Below are 20,006 nucleotides of genomic sequence, written 5' to 3'. Positions count from 1 at the left end.
AAGACCCTAATCGACTGTCTGCATTTTCGTAAACTGTAGGCTCTAAGTGAACTATCTTCCTTGCTTTACCAAGTCGTGTCAGGTGCTATACCATTCCATGTATCAGTACTTCGACTTGACACCTAGGTGATCTTGACGAATACAAATGTGAGTCAATCGAACAGGATTGAGTATTCACTTGCGAGTATCAAGAGCGGGTAATTTTGTATGTGCTACTGTTGCTCGAGATATAGCCCAACGATAAAGAAGGCAAAAGACTTAAAAGGAAGATCCGGCTGATTGGCCCGATGGAAGCCGGGCCCGGATTAATCTATCTGTATGAATATGTGGTCAAGAAACATGAAAATGATCAATACACTCCCATTAAATCAAAGCAGCATATGCGCTCGCCGAGAGATCAGAATTTCGACACGGCAACCGCGACAGCCTGCGTATCGCTGTGGCTGATGCTAACATTGACTTGCTTGACACCAGCCTGCTCGGCAGCTTCAGCAGCAACACCATGAAGCTAGCAACATATTAGCGTCGGGTGCGAAGATGACAAGTTAAAAGTGGTAACTTACTTGAACAGCAGGCGCACCAGTTGAATCAGTGACGATCTCAATGTCCTTCAGCGGAGAGCCCGCGCCCTTGCTGCTAACGCCCAGGGACTTGAAAACCGCCTCTTTGGCACTCCACCGACCAGCAAATGATGCACGGGGAGACGGTGCCTTCAGGCAATACTCCCGCTCGCTAGCAGTGAAGTTTCGCTCGATGAAGGTTTCATTTTCGATGTTGAATCCCTCAATGTTCTCAACGTCGACACCGACCTTCGAGTCCTCGGCGGCGTTAGCTTTCGCAAGAGACTCAATCATTGATCTCGTACTCTCAGTTCCCTTGTCACTAGCCTTTGGAGGGACTGCAGGAAACTTGAGTTCCGATGTTTTCTTGTCAACCGCGACGCGGTAATCGGGGTTGAGGAAGATCTTGCTCTGTTGAGAATCTTCATAGGGGGCTTTGTCTTTGGCGACGAAGATGCTGTTATTAATGAGGCCGTTGTGGAAGTAACGGTAAGCCTTCTTTTGTCTGGCCTCAACCTTGGCCTTGTAAGTCTGGAACTGTGTCCGGTCCAGAGTTGCGTACAGGTACTTGGGGTGGATTCCAATGACCTGGGCACCCTTCTGACCGAAACCGAACGACGTGACTGAGAAAGCGTTGATACCATCAGTCTGGATGCTACGGCTGGGATAAACGATGTAATCGAACTTCTCCATGACCTTGTCCACGTTATCAGCATTACGATTCCCTGGGACCAGGCCACTGTCAAGAACCTGTAAGCAGCCGTTGAACATCCAAGCACCAGCAGCGCCCTTGGGATGTCCGGTAAGATACTTCTGGAAGATACCCAGCAGCGCATTGCCCTTCTTGCGTCCCAAATGCTTCATCTGCTGGCAAATGACATCAGATTCGTTTTTGTCGTTGGCCACGGTAGAGGTACCGTGGAAGGATGCAACACCAATGTCGTCGACGGTAAGGCCCCAGGTAGCAAGGGCACCGCGGAGAGGAGCGATACGGGGGTCTTGCTTCCAGAAGTTGTTGCCAAGACTAAACTGGGCATCCTTCTCCTGTCGGACAGCTTCTCGCTCAATGTGCCGAGCCCGCTCTTGCAGATAGTCCGACTCATCGAATGGCTCAGAGCTCTGGGACTTCATAGCCTCCACCTCCTCCTGAAGGTAAAGCAGCTCTGATTCTTGCCACTCCTTGATTTGCTTCTTACGCAGGTCAAGCTGGCGCTGGCGGTATTTGATATCCAACAATGGTGACGGGAACTTGCCAGGGTTCTCCCGTGCGGTGGTGAGAACACCCTGGCCGGGGGCGGGGACAGATCGTCCGATCTTGTCCGTAGCGGTTGTTGTCAAGGCAATAATACCGTAGATGGGCACGCCCATGTCCAAAGCCAGCTGGGCGCTCATAATGAGTTGCATACCACAACCCTGTGACTCCATGAAACCCGCACGCGTGGTGGTAGTGGGGCGCGACATCTCCTGAGGGGTGCGGCCGTGGGCAAATTCATCCTCCGCATTGCTTGTGGCCTTCATGTTTGCGAACTCATACGACCCTTCTTCCTGGAAGTCGTCAAATCCACCAACAAAGCAAACGCGAGCTTTGCCTTCCACGATCGTCTCATAGCCGATATCGACAGATTCAACTGCGGTGGCACAGGCACCAACAGGGGTCTTGATTGGGCCGGTAGAGGACAGCAGAAGCATGTTGACCCAAGCGCTCATAGTATTAATGAAGGATTCCTGCAGAATATCCTTTTGGAGGGGCTTGTCCAAGTAGCGGTCTTTGTACATGCCTCGCAAAGCGTGGGTGCCTCCAATACCGGAACCGATGCAGTTACCGACCTCAGACAGGTGAACATACTTGTAAAATTCGTAAGGGTCGGTGACACCAGCAGAGAGCATTGCTTCCGCAGTACAGACAAGAACAAACAGTGTGACTGGGTCGACCTGCTCGATGATGTCGTCTGGGATACCGTAGCGCTTGGCGTCCCAGCCAGTGGGAATCTGGCCAGCAACGAGACGATCGAACTGGAGGGCCTTGGGAATAAGCAATGTAGCCCCCTTCTTGAGGCGCACAGTGTACTCTCCCGATTCGGGCAGTTCGAAGATTTCAACTTTGTCACCATGCTCGCGCTTGAACTCTTCAGCAGTTTCCTTAGATGCCTCGAAGGGGTCGAGATCTTCCTGGATAACAATCTCTTGGAGAAGTTGCTTCTTCTTGGGATCATATCCTTTAAACAGCTCAGGCTCAATCAGTCGAATGCCCGAATGCTCCAGAATGTGCTTCTCATATTTGGGCTTGACGTCCTTGTCGTCCACAGGCTCCCCAGTCTTCGCGTCCACCCACCCAGAATAGGCTTTGCCCTTGAGGGGACCATTATGGTGCTTGATTAAACCCATAATCCAAGCCATCTCGACGCACCCTTCGAGGGAGAACTTGCCGTAGGCCTCCATCTCCCAACGGGTACGGGAATTACCCCAGGGGCCGACTTCTGAGAATCCGGTGACAACAACCACCTTGTCAAGGTTGACCATGCCTTTGAGATTTTCATTGAGGGGCTGAACATCCTTCTCCCAGTTAGGGAGTTGTGGGAACTGGAATTTGATATTGGCACGGGGCTCGGCGACCACTCTTTTGTAAAGGACCTCACTGTCTTCTCCGTTGACAACCTTATTCTCGATGGCGGTTTCCTTGATAACTGCTTGGCGGACATCACTAGTCTCCATGATATCAGTGCGGAGCCTCGTCATGAGGTCCTTAAGATCGGGGATGAACTGAAGACCGCCGTTGAGATCAGCCCAGACAGGATCAAGCTGGCATAAGTTGACAATAGCGGGTGCCATAAGACCAAGAAGGTTGAAGGCCATCTCTTGCTGGGAGAAGGTACGGACACCGAGCTTTTCAACGCCTTCAGCAACCATGTTGTTACCGCTCATCAACCCCGTACCGCGCGTCCAGCCAATGACGGCACCGCAGATGGTCAAGTAGTTGCTCCAATTCTCCGAGTACCAGCGATTGAAAAGAGTCTCCAGAGCCAGCTTCGACTCCGAGTACAGTCCATCATTTCCGAAAGTGCCGTGATTGGGAGACAAGGGAAGAATGACTTGGGCTGGGCGGGTTTCAAAGCCATTGGCTTGTTTCTGTGTCTTGATGCTACCAAGAAGTCGGAGCAGGTTCGTGAGCATGATGCGGTGGGCCAGCTCAGACTTGGAGTCGATCGAGTCGATCTCCCGACCGTTTTCCGGAATGGCAGCAAATGGGACCACGAAATCCAGATCCCAACCAAGACCCTTCTTAGTGTCGTAAATATAGTCGACGAGTGCTTCGACATCTTGTTTGCTGCCTTGGTTGAAGGGTACAACGACAAGTTGAGAGCCACGAGCGCCATAGCGGGCGTACATGGCCTGATAGTATTCAGTGACCTCACGAGAGAATCGACTCGTCGTGACGACCACCTTCGCACCACCGCTGATCAGGCCCTGCAGCACCTCAGCACCGATGGAACCGGCACCAGCTCCAGTCATGAGAATATTCTTGCCCTGGAATGTGAGACCAGATCGAGCTGCTGACTCCAGAACGTCGAGATAGACACCGGTGAGCTTCTTGTTATAATCCCAGCCATGTTCGTTCTTCTTCTTCAGGTGCAAGAATGGGATGGTCTCAATTTTGCCGGACCGAGGGCTACCATTGCGCTTGACACTGTTTCTGCCAGACTTCTTTCCGTTGCTGTTCTCCTGTGGAATAATCTGATTCTCATTCATGCTCAGGGCGCGAATAACCTCTTTATAGAGAGCGTTGAACTGTAGCTGTGAAGACTTGGAGAGGCGGTGCTGCCTGCGGATCAACTTATAGACACTGCGTAGGTCATCTTGCACTTTGGCGCGGTTGCTGTACTCCGAGATGGGACCTCCTTCAGCCATCTGCTTGACATAGTGCTCTAGTTTGCGGGCGCTGGCGCGAGGGACTTCCTTGTAACCGACCTTTCCTCGGGCATCGACAGTGGTTTGAGGTCCGGTAGGAACAGCGACGTCCTTGTAGACAGGAGCAGCGTCAAGGACCTCCTTGCAGTTTTCGATAAGTTGCTCACCAAGCTCCTTTGCTAGCTGATACGTTTCACCCCTATCAGTGGGACAGTTGTCGATATGATACTGCATGAAGTCTAGAAGGAGAGGGTTTGACCGGTTCATGATACGGATGCAGCGGCTCACAATCTCCCTATCAACAACCTTGAGTCTTCCAAAGATAATGTCGTAATACATGCTCAGGGCATCTTGGCGAGCCCAGTTCCACGAGGAGTCGTAGACACGGGCCTTGAGAGGATCGAACGCTGGCTCAATGCCAGAGGCATAGAAGTCGCCATGTTCGGCTTGCCAAAGGTCTAGCTGCGCTTGCAGCGTCTTCTGGGTCTCTTGAGAGTTGATGAACGCCTTTTGACCAGCGCGCAGATCCATTTTCAAGTAGCGAGCAATGAGTTCCAACTGCTGCTTGAACAAAGCGCGTTGATCCTTCGTCAGGGCATCAATAGCGGCGGGGTCCATGAGCATACCGCCGGCGCCGGCGCCGCCATCCCCTCCAGTGGTGGGAGCCGACAGACTTATGCCGGCACTGGCAGCGTATTTATTGGTCACATCGTCGAGATAACCCTTGGCATCGGGTTCCGAACCGATGCGAGATGGCGGCTCCATTGTAAGCGCAAGGAGGAGCACACCGTCCTGCCTGCCAGAACCCAGACCCCATCTCGTCTCCAGGTACTTGCGAACGGCAGTGATATTGAATCCACCCGGCATCTTCGATGATACCAGGCGGGCAATGAGAGAAGAGGACTGTTTGCCCAATTGACCATTGAATGTGGCTTGCATGGATGCACCTAATTCATCCAAGGGGGTATCCTCCGGCTTTTCAGGCGTAGAGCCAAACTCCTTGCCCAAATCTCCAAGAATCTCATTTTGAAGTGTGGATTTACCTGGTTGCGCCAGATTAGTACGAGTTTAAACCCATCTTGTTCAGGGGATTCCTGCAGGTACCCACCTCCGACAAGATCTTTGATGGCCTTGCTCAGAGGCACATCGGACAGGCTTTTCTTAAGCTTCTGCGCCACCAATGTCCTAAGGACATCCACTGCTGTGACAGGAGCATCCTCAATTGCTGCGGCAGGTCCAGCACTAGGCGGAGCAGCGGCTGCCACAGGAGCGGCAGCAACAGCGGCCGGAGCAGCGGGGGCCGGAATCCCAGCGGCGGGCTCTGCAGGAGTGTCGGCCTCCTCTTCCACAGGGTCGACATCGTAATAAATCTCCTTCGCATCCTTGTTGTAACAAAGTATTTGGCGTTGCACGGAAGTAGCGGCGTCGTATCCTTCATACTTCGAGGCAAGAGTCCGTTTTGCCATACCACCGAGTGTATCCGCGGGGCCGATTTCAACAATCCGTTCTGTCCGCTTCTCTGCAAGTATGACATCTTGCGTTTCGATCCATCTCACTGGGGAGGCAAACTGGTAGGCCAGCAGCTCAACCAGCAGGGTGTGGGCCAATTCTTGCTCAATCTCGGGACGCATATTGTTGATGGGGATGTAAGGATATGCCCACGTAGAGATGGGGGTATGGAGAAGGTCAACTTCAAGCGGTTGAACCAGGATCGGGGATTGATTTCAGTCTCTGCCTCAATTGGTTGGGGAGAAGTGGCGGCCAGGCAAAGGATGAACACCAGAAGGTTGTTGAGGGAAGAACAGTACAAGTCGGAGTTAGGGCAACGGAAGGAAGATGCGAATCATTAAGTGATAATATAGGTGTTGGTTCAATCCTAACTAGAAATATGAACAGGTCAGTCCAATCGATTCCGATGCCAATAGTACTCTAATTGAACCTTCAGCTTGTTTTGATTTCTTTCGGTTGGGTTCTGGCACCACTCAAAGTGCTTGAGCAGGCAGCCAAGCGCGTGCGGGAAAGGGTAGCTGGAAGGGAAAATGAAAATTGATCCACGGCAATTCCGGGTGGGAACAAGAAATACTCACCCCCAGTTCAGGACCACTATCAGTGGGGGTAGAAGAGGGAGGGGAGGGGGAGGAGAAGGGAAAGGGAGGGAGGGGGTGGGTGGGAGGGAGATGGGAATCGCCGACTGACCTCGATCCAGATATGTGCCAAAGAAAGTGGATGAGAATCGAAGCGATCAACGATAAAATTCCAGAGAAAATACACTAATACGAATGTAAAGAATATTATTTAACGCCTGGGAGTTTTAGGATGGGAGAAGAGGGGGGTTTGGGTGACGGAAAGGTTGGCGATACGTAGTATGTAGCGACGGCAACCGGATGGGTACCAAAGTATTATTGTAGCTGGGAATTGGGACGGGACTTAGAACTGGGGCCTTTTTTTTTCTCTCCTCTGTTACTTTCTTTTTTTTCTTTTTTTCTTTTTGGGTGAGTGTTGGGGCGGAAGTTGACTTTCATACGGTACGGAAGCATTGCATGAATTCCAGCAGTCTTTCGGAGCCGAGAACGAGCATGGAAGAGTAGAAAGATGGGAAAAAAAAAAAGGGAGGGAGGGAAGAACAAGTCACAACAACAGCGTATGATTGGTGCAAAACCATCATAAGGATTGCAATTGAATCAGACCTGACAGGTTGAATTCAGCAGCACACTACTGACATCTAGGTATTATGATACTACAAGAACTATACTGATTACATTTCTAAGTACTCAATGGATCTGTTGGTGAAGATTAAATACCTAGTCTCCGTAGTCATTGCTAAACCATCAATTGAACCTTTCAACTGTTGAATGGTCAGGAATGGACAGGAATGAGCAGAAAATAGTGGTCAGGTATTGTCACCGCGTCTTCAGGTCCAGCCCAACCATTTCAGAGTTTTGGGGAGGTGCGGCCACCCACCATACCGAATTCGGCCAGTTCCTATTCAACCAGCCCACGCCGGCGGATCTCTTCCTCCGCCCAGCCGGTTCAACAGTGTGCACAACCGCCCTATCTCGGGGCCGGGATTCCAAAATTATTACTAGTACCGCAAGGTGCTGAACCACTCTCGCGCTCTCCAATTGCCCATTCAAGGCTTCAATTCCATCCTGCCTTCTCCTACTGTTCTTCCCCTCTACCTCCTCCTCCTCCCCTCCCCCCCCCCCCCCCCCTCTCTCTCTCTTTCCTCCTCTTCCCCCATATCGTAGTACCGTTTTTCCCCATACCTCTCTTCCTCTAAACTTCATCTTTCTTGTCTTTACTCTTCTACCCTCCTCCTCCTCCGGCGGCCGCCCCTCCCCTACCTATCCTGTGTTGGACGACGTGTCCGGCTGTGGTTCCCTTGAGTTCAGGTTTATTTCACAATTTCTGATAGAAATAGGTAGGCCACACGCCCAAGGAAGAACGAGATTAAAAAGGAGAAAAGGACCATGTGCACACACACGCTTTTTCTCCTCTCCCTCCTCTGTCTTCTATCACTTGCTAGCACAAATTTTCGGTTTACAATATATACTTATCGATAACAGAACCTACGCACTTTTCCGTTTAATATTTTTCTTCCCCGACGCCTTTTTCGGCCTTCCGCTCATAGACCTTAACGACAAGAGAACTACAGGATGTATGGAACATCTACCGGCCCACAAACGGGCATTAATACCCCTCGCTCGTCACAGTCATTGAGGCCACTTATTTTGGCTCATGGCTCGCTTGAATTCTCTTTCCTCGTCCCGACGTCGCTTCATTTCCATGCATCGCAATTGAAGGATGTTTTCACAGCATCGTTACCACAGCCGACAGATGAGCTTGCCCAAGACGATGAGCCCTCCTCGGTCGCCGAATTGGTCGCAAGATACATTGACCATGTTGCACGCGAGGTGGAAGAGGGCGAAGACGATGCCCAGGGCACCTACTTGGAGGTTTTGAAACTGGCATTGAACGAGTTCGAACGGGCCTTCATGCGCGGCAATGATGTGCACGCTGTTGCTGCTGGTCTACCCGGCATTACCACGAAGAAGGTGCTAGTTGTCAAGGCCTATTATGCCGGTAGAGCTGCCGCTGGGCGGCCTACCAAGCCCTACGATTCGGCCCTCTTCCGAGCCGCGTCAGAGGAGAAAGCGAGCATCTATTCAGTCTTTGGGGGACAAGGTAACATCGAAGAATATTTCGATGAGTTAAGGGAAGTTTATACCACCTACCCCTCGTTCGTGGATGATCTGATCACATCCTCTGCCGAGTTGCTTCAATCCCTTTCGCGGGAGCCCGAGGCCAATAAGCTTTACCCTAAAGGATTGGACGTCATCCAGTGGCTCCAGGACCCGGATTCTCAACCTGACACAGATTATCTCGTGTCCGCGCCTGTCAGCTTGCCGTTGATTGGCTTGGTTCAACTAGCACATTTCGTTGTTACTTGCAAGGTCCTGGGCAAAACACCCGGTGAGGTCCTCGAAAGATTCAGCGGAACCACTGGCCATTCTCAGGGAGTGGTCACTGCAGCGGCGATCGCCTCCGCCACTTCCTGGGAAAGTTTCCAGCTGGCTTCCAAAAATGCATTGACCATGCTTTTCTGGATTGGTCTTCGCAGCCAGCAAGCCTATCCGCGTACTTCTATTGCGCCCTCGGTTCTGCAAGACTCGATTGAGAATGGAGAGGGTGCGCCCACACCGATGCTGTCTATCCGAGATCTGCCAAGAGCAGCCGTGCAAGAACACATTGATATGACCAACCAGCATCTCCCCGAGGACCGCCATATCTCTATTTCCTTGATTAACAGCGCTCGCAACTTTGTTGTGACTGGACCTCCCTTGTCTTTGTATGGTCTTAATCTGCGCCTGCGCAAGGTCAAAGCGCCCACAGGTCTGGATCAGAACCGTGTCCCTTACACCCAGCGCAAGGTCCGCTTCGTCAACCGATTTCTCCCTATCACCGCTCCTTTCCATAGCCAGTACTTGTACCCGGCTTATGACCGTATCCTGGAAGATCTAGAGGACTTGGAGATATCCCCCGGATCACTCGCCATCCCCGTCTTCGGCACTAAGACCGGTGATGACCTGCGGAAGATTAGTGAAGCCAATATCGTACCGGCGTTAGTTCGCATGATAACCCATGATGCTGTCAACTGGGAGCAAGCCACAGTCTTCCCTGGTGCCACACACATCGTTGACTTCGGACCCGGCGGCATCTCTGGCTTGGGAGTCCTGACCAACCGCAACAAGGATGGAACCGGTGTTCGTGTGGTGCTTGCGGGAGCTATGGACGGCACCAACGCCGAAGTGGGATATAAGCCCGAGCTATTCGATCGTGACGAACACTCTGTCAAGTACGCCATTGACTGGGTCAAGGAGTACGGGCCACGTCTCGTGAAGAACGCGATGGGCCAGACCTTCGTGGACACCAAGATGAGCCGACTGCTAGGAATTCCGCCAGTCATGGTGGCCGGGATGACCCCCACCACTGTTGCTTGGGATTTTGTTGCTGCTACAATGAACGCTGGTTACCACATCGAGCTTGCGGGTGGCGGTTACTACAATGCCAAGACCATGACTGACGCTGTGACAAAGATCGAAAAGGCCATCCCTCCCGGGCGTGGCATCACGATTAACTTGATTTATGTCAACCCTCGTGCTATGGCGTGGCAGATTCCCTTGATCGGTAGGTTGAGATCTGAAGGCGTGCCGATCGAGGGTCTGACGATTGGTGCCGGTGTTCCGTCCATTGAGGTGGCAAATGAGTACATCGAGACTTTGGGGATCAAGCACATTGCATTCAAGCCGGGCTCTGTCGATGCTATTCAACAGGTAATCAACATTGCCAAGGCTAACCCGAAGTTCCCTATCATTCTTCAATGGACCGGAGGCCGTGGTGGTGGTCATCACTCATTCGAAGACTTTCATCAGCCAATTTTGCAAATGTACAGCCGTATCAGACGTTATGAGAACATTGTCCTTGTGGCAGGCAGCGGCTTTGGTGGCTCCGAGGATACCTACCCCTATCTCTCAGGCACCTGGTCATCTGGCTTCGGATACCCCCCGATGCCTTTCGATGGATGTTTGTTTGGAAGCCGCATGATGATCTCCAAAGAGGCTCATACATCTAAGAATGCCAAGAAGGCTATTGCCGATGCACCTGGCCTTGATGACAAAGATTGGGAGAAGACATACAAGGGAGCCGCAGGAGGCGTGGTTACCGTCTTGTCTGAAATGGGTGAGCCGATTCACAAGCTAGCCACCAGGGGTGTCTTGTTCTGGCACGAGATGGACCAGAAGATCTTCAAGTTGGACAAGGCTAAGCGTGTCCCGGAGCTGAAGAAGCAGCGCAATTACATTATCAAGAAGCTGAACGATGATTTTCATAAGGTCTGGTTCGGCCGCAATGCTGCTGGCGAAACCGTCGACCTCGAAGACATGACCTACACTGAAGTCGTCCACCGCATGGTAGATCTCATGTATGTCAAGCATGAGTCAAGATGGATCGATGAGTCTCTGAAAAAGCTTACTGGCGACTTCATCCGCCGTGTTGAGGAACGCTTCACTACAACTGAGGGTCAGCCGTCCCTTCTCCAAAATTATTCTGAGCTGAATACTCCTTATCCTAATATTGACAACATCCTGGCTGCCTACCCTGAGGCAGCCACCCAATTGATCAACGCCCAGGACGTTCAGCATTTCTTACTACTCTGCCAGCGTCGGGGACAGAAGCCCGTTCCCTTCGTACCTTCCTTGGATGAGAATTTCGAGTACTGGTTCAAGAAAGACTCTCTTTGGCAGAGCGAGGATTTGGAGGCTGTTGTGGGCCAGGACGTCGGAAGGACATGTATCCTTCAGGGTCCCATGGCTGCCAAGTTCTCAACTATCATTGACGAGCCTGTCCGGGACATCTTGGACGGTATCCACCAGGGTCACGTGAAGAACCTGATTCAGGATGTGTACAGCGGAGACGAGACGCAAGTGCCTGTCATCGAGTATTTCGGGGGACTATTCGACAGGATCGACGATGAGCAAGATATTGACGGCTTGACAATCGCGGAAGACGGTGACAAGATCACCTACCGCTTGTCATCTTCTCCCTCAGCGGACCTGCCTGATTTGGATCGCTGGCTTCGTGTTCTTGCTGGCTCGGCGTATTCCTGGAGACATGCGTTGTTTTTGGCAGACGTGTTCGTTCAGGATCATCGTTTCGATGCCAATCCCTTAAAACGCATAGTCGCACCCGTCGCAGGCATGTACGTGGAAATCTCGCATCCTGATGACCCATCCAAGACGAGTATCGTCGTGCGGGAGCCTTACCAATCCGGCAAATTGGTCAAAACAGTTGAGGTAAAGATGAACGACAAGAATCAAATTAGCCTAACTCTTTTTGAGGGTCGGACCGCGGAGGCTGCTGTCGTTCCCTTGACATTCCTCTTCACGTATCACCCTGAGGCAGGGTACGCACCCATCAGGGAGGTAATGGAAGGCCGCAACGATCGCATCAAGGAGTTCTACTATCGCGTCTGGTTTGGCAATAAGGATGTTCCTTTCGATACACCGACGACTGCCACTTTCAACGGTGGACGTGAGACAATCACGTCGCAAGCTGTAGCTGACTTTGTTCATGCTGTTGGCAACACTGGTGAGGCTTTCGTGGACCGACCTGGCAAAGAGGTGTTCGCCCCCATGGATTTTGCCATCGTTGCCGGGTGGAAGGCTATCACCAAACCTATCTTCCCTCGTACCATTGATGGTGACCTACTGAAGCTTGTTCATCTATCCAATGGATTCAAAATGGTTCCTGGGGCTCAGCCTCTGAAGGTCGGCGACGTTCTGGATACTTCAGCTCAAATCAATTCGGTCATCAATCAAGACTCCGGTAAGATGGTTGAGGTCTGTGGCACTATTCTCAGAGAGGGCAAGCCGATCATGCATGTTACCAGTCAGTTCCTGTATCGTGGTGCCTACCTGGACTTTGAGAACACCTTCCAACGTAAGGACGAGGTGCCCATGCAGGTTCACCTTGCATCCAGCAGAGATGTGGCGATTCTTCGCTCGAAAGAGTGGTTCCGCATGGATGAAAGCGATGTCGAACTCCTGGGCCAGACCTTGACTTTCCGCCTTCAAAGTCTGATCCGCTTCAAGAACAAGACCGTCTTCAGCAACGTTCAGACTGTAGGCCAGGTACTGCTGGAATTGCCGACGAAGGAGGTCATCCAGGTGGCTTCTGTGGATTATGAGGCGGGTACATCTCATGGAAATCCTGTGATTGATTACCTCCAGCGAAATGGTACTTCTATCGAGCAGCCAGTTTACTTTGAGAACCCAATCCCCCTTAGCGGCAAGACCCCGCTAGTCTTGCGTGCTCCCGCGTCCAACGAGACCTATGCTCGTGTCTCGGGCGACTACAACCCCATTCATGTGTCCCGGGTGTTCTCCAGCTATGCCAAATTACCAGGCACCATCACCCATGGTATGTACACAAGTGCTGCCGTCCGCAGCTACGTTGAAACCTGGGCCGCAGAGAACAATATTGGGCGCGTGAGAGGCTTCCATGTCTCGCTTGTGGGCATGGTCCTGCCCAATGACATTATCACTGTCAAGTTGCAGCATGTCGGCATGATTGCCGGTCGCAAGATCATCAAGGTTGAGGCCAGTAATAAAGAGACTGAAGAGAAGGTCCTTCTTGGCGAGGCTGAGGTCGAGCAGCCTGTCACCTCCTACGTGTTCACCGGACAAGGATCCCAAGAGCAGGGAATGGGTATGGAACTATATGCCAGCAGTCCTGTTGCAAGGGAGGTCTGGGACCGCGCAGATCGTCACTTCATCGAGAACTATGGTCTGTCAATCATCGATATTGTCAAGAACAATCCCAAGGAACTCACCGTTTACTTCGGGGGCCCCCGGGGTAAAGCGATCCGTCAGAATTATATGTCAATGACCTTTGAAACTGTCAACGCGGACGGTTCCATCAAGTCGGAGAAGATCTTCAAGGAAATCGACGAAGAGACTACATCTTATACTTACCGCTCCCCGTCAGGGCTTCTCTCTGCGACCCAGTTCACACAGCCCGCCCTTACCTTGATGGAAAAGGCAAGCTTTGAAGACATGCGCTCGAAGGGCCTTGTCCAAAGAGACAGCAGCTTTGCTGGTCACTCTCTTGGTGAATACTCGGCCCTGGCTGCACTCGCTGATGTCATGCCCATTGAAAGCCTGGTTTCAGTTGTCTTCTATCGTGGATTGACAATGCAGGTAGCTGTGGAAAGAGACGAGCAAGGTCGCTCAAATTACTCGATGTGCGCCGTTAACCCGAGCCGCATCTCGAAGACCTTCAATGAACAAGCTCTTCAGTATGTCGTAGAAAACATCTCAGAGCAAACTGGTTGGCTTCTGGAGATCGTCAATTACAATGTTGCCAATATGCAATACGTTGCTGCTGGTGATGTAAGTGTCTTTCCGTCTGATCGTCGATAGCTCGACATTGCTGACCTCATGACTAGCTACGGGCGCTTGACTGTCTCACCAACCTACTCAACTACCTTAAGGCCCAAAACATTGACATTCCCGCTCTCATGCAAAGCATGTCCTTGGAGGACGTCAAATCGCATCTTGTCAAGATGATAGATGAGTGTGTGAAGCAAACAGAGTCGAAGCCTAAGCCCATCTCGCTAGAGCGCGGCTTCGCCACCATTCCCTTGAGAGGTATCGACGTACCATTCCATAGCACTTTCCTTCGATCTGGTGTCAAGCCTTTCCGATCATTCCTGCTCAAGAAAATCAACAAGACCACCATTGACCCCAGTAAGCTGGTTGGAAAATACATTCCAAACGTTACAGCAAGGCCATTTGAAATCACAAAGGAATATTTCGAGGACGTCTACCGTCTCACAAACTCGCCCAGAATCGCTCACATCCTGGCCAACTGGGACAAATTCGAGGAGGGAAATGAGAGCACGGCTCAAAGCTAGAGAGTTAGAATGTTGTTATAGTACATAGGCTTTATTCTCGTCGTCTATTATAATCCAGTTCATAATTTCTGTTCCTGAATGAGTGGGCATGTGTTTTTGTTTAGTTTTTATTTAGACTTCCATATTACGGATTATCTGTCAGCTATTGCAGTATCAGTTGTCAGTGCCGGGAGAACATTAGAGGCATCATATATCCACGAAGGTATTTCATAGAGGAGATGCGTTATCGACGCCTCGTCTTTGTCTATTGCTACCTCACTAAACCGATGGGCAGGGTAGTAACCGATCACTTTGATCTTATTTACCATTACAAACAATCAAGATACTATGATTCCTAAGAGCCCCTAAGAAAGAAACGTTATCCTTTAGAAGAAAGCTCTAGGTAGTAATGCCTTCCTTCAGCCTAACAAAAACCCCCAGGACTTTTTGCCTAAGAAGTTCTCTGCCTATAACTTGTATAACTTGTAACTTGTATAACGACTACTTCTGTATAGAATTCAAGCAAACTGTCTTATGATTATCTGCTTTGCAGAGGTAACAAGAGAAAAAGACAAGGTGTGAGAGTAGCGCGTCTCTCCATAGAATCGTAATTTAAATGACCATTTCGGGTTACTACGTGTCTTCAAGTACATAAGCGTACTATTTTGCCCTAAGCACAGAGCAAAGAAGAAAACGCGCACCATATCTTCCAGCGGAGCACGCTAGACAGATAACTGATCTATCCTGCTCTGAGCATCTAAGAAGGGAATCACGTTCACGATATTATTCTTTGCATTCCATAGATTGAGAAAAAGTCATTCACGCTTGTAGTAGGCAGAGTTGAGCGAGTCATCGAAGGCCTAGGCTTCCTTCAAAATGCCGGGCCGTAGTAGCCGGTCTTCCTTTCCATACACCCCAACATCTTTAACAATCGCGATGAATCTTCTATGGTTCTCCTTAGATTCACCAATACGAGGGCGGAATACCTTCAGCAAATCGCTGCTTAGAATTCCGGTCGGTGGGATAGCGGCATGAATCTCGGCAGGTGTAGGAAAGCCTTGGGCGATGCTTGAAGGCCCTGGCGTAGAGATGCGCGTTGAGCCTGTGGGAAGTCAGTAGTCAGCACACTTTACCTTTTGCAAAGCATGAAAACACATTATGGTTCTGAACATACCCCTCAACGGCTCCGGACTGCTCGCACGACTTCCCGGAAAACCTCTACTATTCAAGGGAACTGGGCTTCCTACCCTAGATCCTTGCGGCGTACCACTTTGTGGTGTCATCGAGGGAGGGTTAAGCTTCAATTTCTTAATTTTCCCACTTTCCCCTACCTCTCCACCAGATCCTGCGCCACCCTCTAGATCGCTTGTAGAACCTGCTCCCCCAAGCTGCATATGACGAACACGTTTTTTGCTTACCTGCGTTTGCATTAGAGATGAAATTACTCAAGCGATCGAATCATGCACTCACAGGCGCCACCGAGGACGTTCCAGACGCGGAAAGAGATGTAGGCTGCGAGGCCTGGGAAGAATACTTGCTCTTTCCCTTCTTGCGAGAAGTATCGGTGCCACTCGCATCTGAAGGGGATCCCAGACGTTTTCGGGGTGCTACTTTCTTCAGAGCGTCGGTGTGCTTTGTTCGGCCAGAGGGTGTGGTATTGACCTTAGAAAGGGGCTCTTTCTTGTCCTTCTCCTCCTCCGCCTTCCGCTCCTCTTCCTTCATCCGCTCGGCGTCGCTGTCATCGGAGCTCTGGAGGGGGTTTAGTCACAATGCCAGAGCACACTGTATAGTTGGAAAGTCTTACCTCTTCGTCGGAGTATGGATTGATGTCCGAGCCACTACTGTAATCGTAGTTCTTCTCTCTTTTCTGAAGTGCCTTCCGTACCTTTTTCCCGAGTACCCGGCGCGCTTCCTTCTCTTTCTTCTCTCTCAGTTCTTCATCCTCGTAATCCTTTTCCTCTTTAAGGTTGAAGACATTCGCCTTCAACTGATCTTGTTTGATTCTTTTTTCAGCCGCCTTTGCCTCCTCATCTTCGTTGAAAAGGTCATCGTGCTCTTCATCGTCCGCAAAGCGATCCTCTTCGAAATCCATGTCATCCGCTTCCAACCCTTCGGCGCCGCCGGGGGTACCTTGTTTCCCAGCATAAACTTTTCGCTGTTTAGCAAATTGTTCCAGCTCTTTGCGCTGAGCCAATTCTTGCTGTTTTTCCATGAACCATCTCGGGTCCTTCACCTTCTTCGCCATGAACCTTTCTGCTTCCTCGATGGTTAAAGCCTTGAATTGATTCTTCGCACTGAACCTGTACCATTTCTCTACAGGAATCATCCTCATCTGCCCCGTGTTCTCGAAGACAAATACTGCATGGGTTTCAGAAAGAGCAGCTTCATAATTGCCAACCCAGATATTCTTGTTGTCGAAATCTTCCAGATGCCACGGCAACGCTTCTTCATACTTGATGCGTGTTTTGGCAATCTCTTCGGGTGTCATATCAGTCCTAGAGACTTGCTGCGTCTTCTGTTTGGGAGCATTTGGTCTTTTCGGCGCCGAGCCCATGGAAGGGGCTATTTGAGCCATATTGTCGGCACGTTCTTTCTCTCGGGCAGCTTTTCTAGCCTCCAGCTCCTCGCGTTCAGCGTCGTCGCCTTGATTATTGGACTCGGAGCCTGTGCGTTGGTTGCCCATGCCTTTTTCAGTGGTAATTTCATGTGGACGTGTCCGTGGATCACGACGCTGAAGCCTCACAGGTCGAGTGAACTGCGCTTCGTCCCGAGGGTCGACCGATTTCTTACTTGAGAATCTGGCAATGTGATGCTTCAGCCCTTCTCTGATCGCTCTTTTCGTCGTCACGATAGGATAATCGACAAATGTTTCTGATAACAAAGGTCCACTAAACCCATTTGTTGAGAATTCATTTCCAGGATTTACCTTGGTTGGTTTCTCGGACCTGGCCGTCGACAAAGTGCTAGGCGTAGCTTGTTTGGATGAAAGCTTAAGGCCACCATTTGCGGATGTCAGAGTAGACGGCTTTGCTACCGGTCTTCGCTTCGGTCGTACAAGAGGGTCCGCCACTTTTGGTCGCCGAATCCTCATCGGTTGAGGTCCATTTGCGCCTGTCTGAACTCGCGGAGCTGTTTCATTCGGTGGGGGCGTCATAGTAGCTTTAGACGGGTGTTCAGGCTTGATGGCGATCGAGCCAGCAATATTGGTAATGCTTAGATGCAGATGCAAGTAAAGGACTTCCAATGTGATACTAGGGTCAAATGCACCAGCTCAAATCTCGGAATAGAAAGTGAGATGGAAAGTGAGATGAAATGTAGAATGGAGTAGAATGATAGTGATGTGAATGAATGAACAGTGGTGTCTACCTTGTTAGGGAATGAATTATGTAAGCAAGGGCATTTTGTTGCGATCGAGCCTTTGTTAGTTGAAAGGTCGTGCGACACACGAGACATTGTACCATTGGCAGATTTACTTCCTTATGTGCAGTACACATTTTGTAATGAGGGTTTCCCGCTGAAAATTTATGTATTACCAGAGTGTGAATAAATTGTTTAGGAAGCATTGTTTCTAAGCTAACAATACTTGCTAAGAATTGAAGCTCCAACCCCGTGCGATTCCAGTTTTCTGGGGTCCTCAATTACACGGATCGACCTAGAATATCTCAACAACATTCTGATCATCGCCCGAGGGGGCTGTATTCAGGGTGTCGGTTGCATTTTCCGCCAGAAGCTGGCTTGTTTTATCCTCGCCTTCTTCATCTCGCATCAAGACTTGGACTAGGCGATCACAGGCATCACGCACATCCTCATTATTCACGTGGAGGTGACATTCTCGAATGATTGGATATACTTGAACAGCCCTCATCCTGTCGCGCCCTTCTCGTGTTGTGGTGAGCAACAAAAGCGTTTCAATGTGTGTTACGATGATGCTGGTGTCGGTATCTCGCTGTTTGTCAGGCGGCAACAGCTGGAGATCAGGCAGCATTTCCAGTGCTTCCTCCTCAGCATACTCCTCTGGACCGGTAATGGGTAGCAATATGTAGGGAAGGATATTGGCCTCGTTCTCGGACAAGAGTGTGGGATGAAAGGGAACGTCAAATGCGACATTCTTGATCGTGGACGCTACTCCCTTTCTCCGAATGGTGCTTTTGTGCTCCGTGAACACGGTCAGCTTTGTCACTGGCACAACATCATCATACTCTTGCCGCAAAGTGAAATATGATCGACCAAGCTGAGATTTGGAAAGGTCAGCAAAAAGATAAGACAGGTAGTCAAAAGTTGCATGTTCGTTGAGACCATTCTCGGCTCCCTTCACAAAGCAGTCCATTAGCTGGTCCATCGCATTAGGTGACTTGGAGACTGCCTCTGGTGCTTTTCGCTTGAGAGTAAGCAGCCTTTCCATCGTATTAGATTTTGCCAAATTGGCGAAAAGCATGGCAAAGTCATCGGCGTTCGGCTCCTTGATGTTCTGTCATATCCCACGACTTAGAATTGGGTCCTTAATGTAGCGAGAGAATGATCCAGGCTGAAAACTTACTGTGATTTTCAGAAGAAGCGTCTCAAGGAAAGCATCATCTTCCGCAAGATTGGTCAGCACCTCATCATCCGCAGAAAGGTTGATGAGTATTGTCAAGGCATTTTTGGCAATTGGCTTTGATCGACAATCACATAGGGTCAACGTCAGTAATCCTCTGCAGGTGCAATTAGACAATTGAGGGTGGGCCAGGGACACTGACTGCATAATCGCGAACCAGAAGCTTGAGATCCCGCACCGGCAAGAGTTGCTGGCGCTTGAAGAGTTCTGGCTGGGCAGTGGAGAAACCAACGAGGTTTTCGCACGCTATCAAAGCAGATGTCAGGATTATGTTGAGCCAAGTAGCCGTGACAAGATAGGCACGCAATGGGGAAGGCGGAAGTATAACGAATCTTGACTCAGTAGCTGCGAGGGATATCGGATACTATATACCAATTTGTCTTATCTGAGTATTGCCATGGTGGAGGAATTCGACGAGCTGTGCGAGTAGAAGAGTAGATCATTAGCCGCCGAGAGCCTTCAGCATAGGTCAAGGATGTAACTATATGGTGTAGTGTTTGCCTACCTCTTCTAGTTCGGTGGGCATTGTAAAAAACAGTTGAATGTCTCGATATCGTTAGGACAGCAGACTGTAAGAAGCTATGCTGCGTGTAGAGAATTTGACTCTTGCTTCTAGACAGGTTCTCTCTGTCTCTATGCCCCTCGCACCTGGATGCCTTGCTTTGCTGTCTTTGCTTGTTGAAATTTTTTTTTCTTCGCCAGTCAGTTTCTTGTCCATCCTCCCCGCCCCCACCCGCTACCCGCTTGTACTGTACATACTTCCGTGGTGCTATGTAAAGATACCGTACGAAGTGTGTGCGTTGATGATTGGTGCTCGCCCAGCATGATCAATTAATTAGCTCTTTCTTCACTTTAAATTCTGAAACCAGTGCAGTCATATTATGGGTCGATCTATCAAACTTATCACTATATATCAGAAGGGAGATTGGTACGGCATGGCATAATTCGAGAATGTATCAATACTACAACCCAGTAGGTAGTAGTCATAGGTTTT

At 50.3% G+C, this 20,006-nt stretch overlaps 5 protein-coding genes across 5 annotated transcripts; 1 reads left to right on the top strand and 4 right to left on the bottom strand.

Moving 5' to 3' along the window:
• Window position 1: 1 nt before the first annotated feature.
• BO86DRAFT_391660 (trifunctional fatty acid synthase subunit FAS2) lies at window positions 2-6,545 on the bottom strand. The gene is made up of 4 exons (XM_025672644.1): window positions 6,406-6,545; window positions 5,575-6,346; window positions 564-5,509; window positions 2-508 (listed from the first exon to the last, which is right to left on the bottom strand). The coding sequence occupies exons 2-4, from the start codon at window positions 6,095-6,097 to the stop codon at window positions 398-400; spliced, it is 5,580 nt and encodes a 1,859-aa protein (XP_025524440.1). The 5' UTR covers window positions 6,098-6,346; window positions 6,406-6,545; the 3' UTR covers window positions 2-397.
• A 787-nt stretch (window positions 6,546-7,332) lies between these two features.
• Window positions 7,333-8,013, bottom strand: BO86DRAFT_177734 (uncharacterized protein). The gene has a single exon (XM_025666566.1). The coding sequence runs from the start codon at window positions 7,751-7,753 to the stop codon at window positions 7,367-7,369; it is 387 nt and encodes a 128-aa protein (XP_025524439.1). The 5' UTR covers window positions 7,754-8,013; the 3' UTR covers window positions 7,333-7,366.
• Window positions 8,014-8,122: 109 nt separating this feature from the next.
• On the top strand, window positions 8,123-14,754 carry BO86DRAFT_438103 (tetrafunctional fatty acid synthase subunit FAS1; the record flags this gene model as incomplete). The annotated part of the gene is made up of 2 exons (XM_025676105.1): window positions 8,123-13,915; window positions 13,972-14,754. The coding sequence occupies 2 exons, from the start codon at window positions 8,123-8,125 to the stop codon at window positions 14,437-14,439; spliced, it is 6,261 nt and encodes a 2,086-aa protein (XP_025524438.1). The 3' UTR covers window positions 14,440-14,754.
• Window positions 14,755-15,054: 300 nt separating this feature from the next.
• Window positions 15,055-17,777, bottom strand: BO86DRAFT_391658 (transcription factor IIF subunit TFG1). Its single transcript, XM_025672643.1, has 4 exons — window positions 16,223-17,777; window positions 15,889-16,167; window positions 15,593-15,836; window positions 15,055-15,520 (listed from the first exon to the last, which is right to left on the bottom strand). Exons 1-4 carry the CDS (start codon window positions 17,570-17,572, stop codon window positions 15,279-15,281), a joined length of 2,115 nt encoding a protein of 704 aa, XP_025524437.1. The 5' UTR covers window positions 17,573-17,777; the 3' UTR covers window positions 15,055-15,278.
• Window positions 17,778-17,955: 178 nt separating this feature from the next.
• BO86DRAFT_391656 (protein HGH1) lies at window positions 17,956-19,724 on the bottom strand. The gene is made up of 5 exons (XM_025672642.1): window positions 19,518-19,724; window positions 19,385-19,430; window positions 19,155-19,258; window positions 18,956-19,069; window positions 17,956-18,886 (listed from the first exon to the last, which is right to left on the bottom strand). The coding sequence occupies exons 1-5, from the start codon at window positions 19,536-19,538 to the stop codon at window positions 18,071-18,073; spliced, it is 1,101 nt and encodes a 366-aa protein (XP_025524436.1). The 5' UTR covers window positions 19,539-19,724; the 3' UTR covers window positions 17,956-18,070.
• Between the last annotated feature and the right edge of the window lie 282 nt (window positions 19,725-20,006).

The sequence above is a fragment of the Aspergillus japonicus genome, assembly GCF_003184785.1.
Source record: "Aspergillus japonicus CBS 114.51 unplaced genomic scaffold BO86scaffold_56, whole genome shotgun sequence".
NCBI lineage: Eukaryota > Fungi > Ascomycota > Eurotiomycetes > Eurotiales > Aspergillaceae > Aspergillus > Aspergillus japonicus.
This window is presented reverse-complemented; position numbering and strand designations above follow the sequence as displayed.

Bases quoted from the DNA above. Each gene is read 5' to 3' on its own strand.
- BO86DRAFT_391660 (XM_025672644.1), bottom strand. From the start codon at position 6,097: ATGCGTCCCGAGATTGAGCAAGAATTGGCCCACACCCTGCTGGTTGAG. The intron at 5,510-5,574 runs GTGGGTACCTGC...TGGCGCAACCAG, and splicing joins CATCAAAGATCTTGTCGGAG to GTAAATCCACACTTCAAAAT. The intron at 509-563 runs GTAAGTTACCAC...ATATGTTGCTAG, and splicing joins CTGGTGCGCCTGCTGTTCAA to CTTCATGGTGTTGCTGCTGA.
- BO86DRAFT_391656 (XM_025672642.1), bottom strand. From the start codon at position 19,538: ATGCCCACCGAACTAGAAGAG. The intron at 19,431-19,517 runs GTAGGCAAACAC...CTACTCGCACAG, and splicing joins TGCCCACCGAACTAGAAGAG to CTCGTCGAATTCCTCCACCA. The intron at 19,070-19,154 runs GTCAGTGTCCCT...TGTCGATCAAAG, and splicing joins TTCTGGTTCGCGATTATGCA to CCAATTGCCAAAAATGCCTT.
- BO86DRAFT_391658 (XM_025672643.1), bottom strand. From the start codon at position 17,572: ATGACGCCCCCACCGAATGAAACAGCTCCGCGAGTTCAGACAGGCGCA. The intron at 16,168-16,222 runs GTAAGACTTTCC...AACCCCCTCCAG, and splicing joins ATCCATACTCCGACGAAGAG to AGCTCCGATGACAGCGACGC. The intron at 15,521-15,592 runs GTATGTTCAGAA...GACTTCCCACAG, and splicing joins CAGTCCGGAGCCGTTGAGGG to GCTCAACGCGCATCTCTACG.
- BO86DRAFT_177734 (XM_025666566.1), bottom strand. From the start codon at position 7,753: ATGAAGTTTAGAGGAAGAGAGGTATGGGGAAAAACGGTACTACGATAT.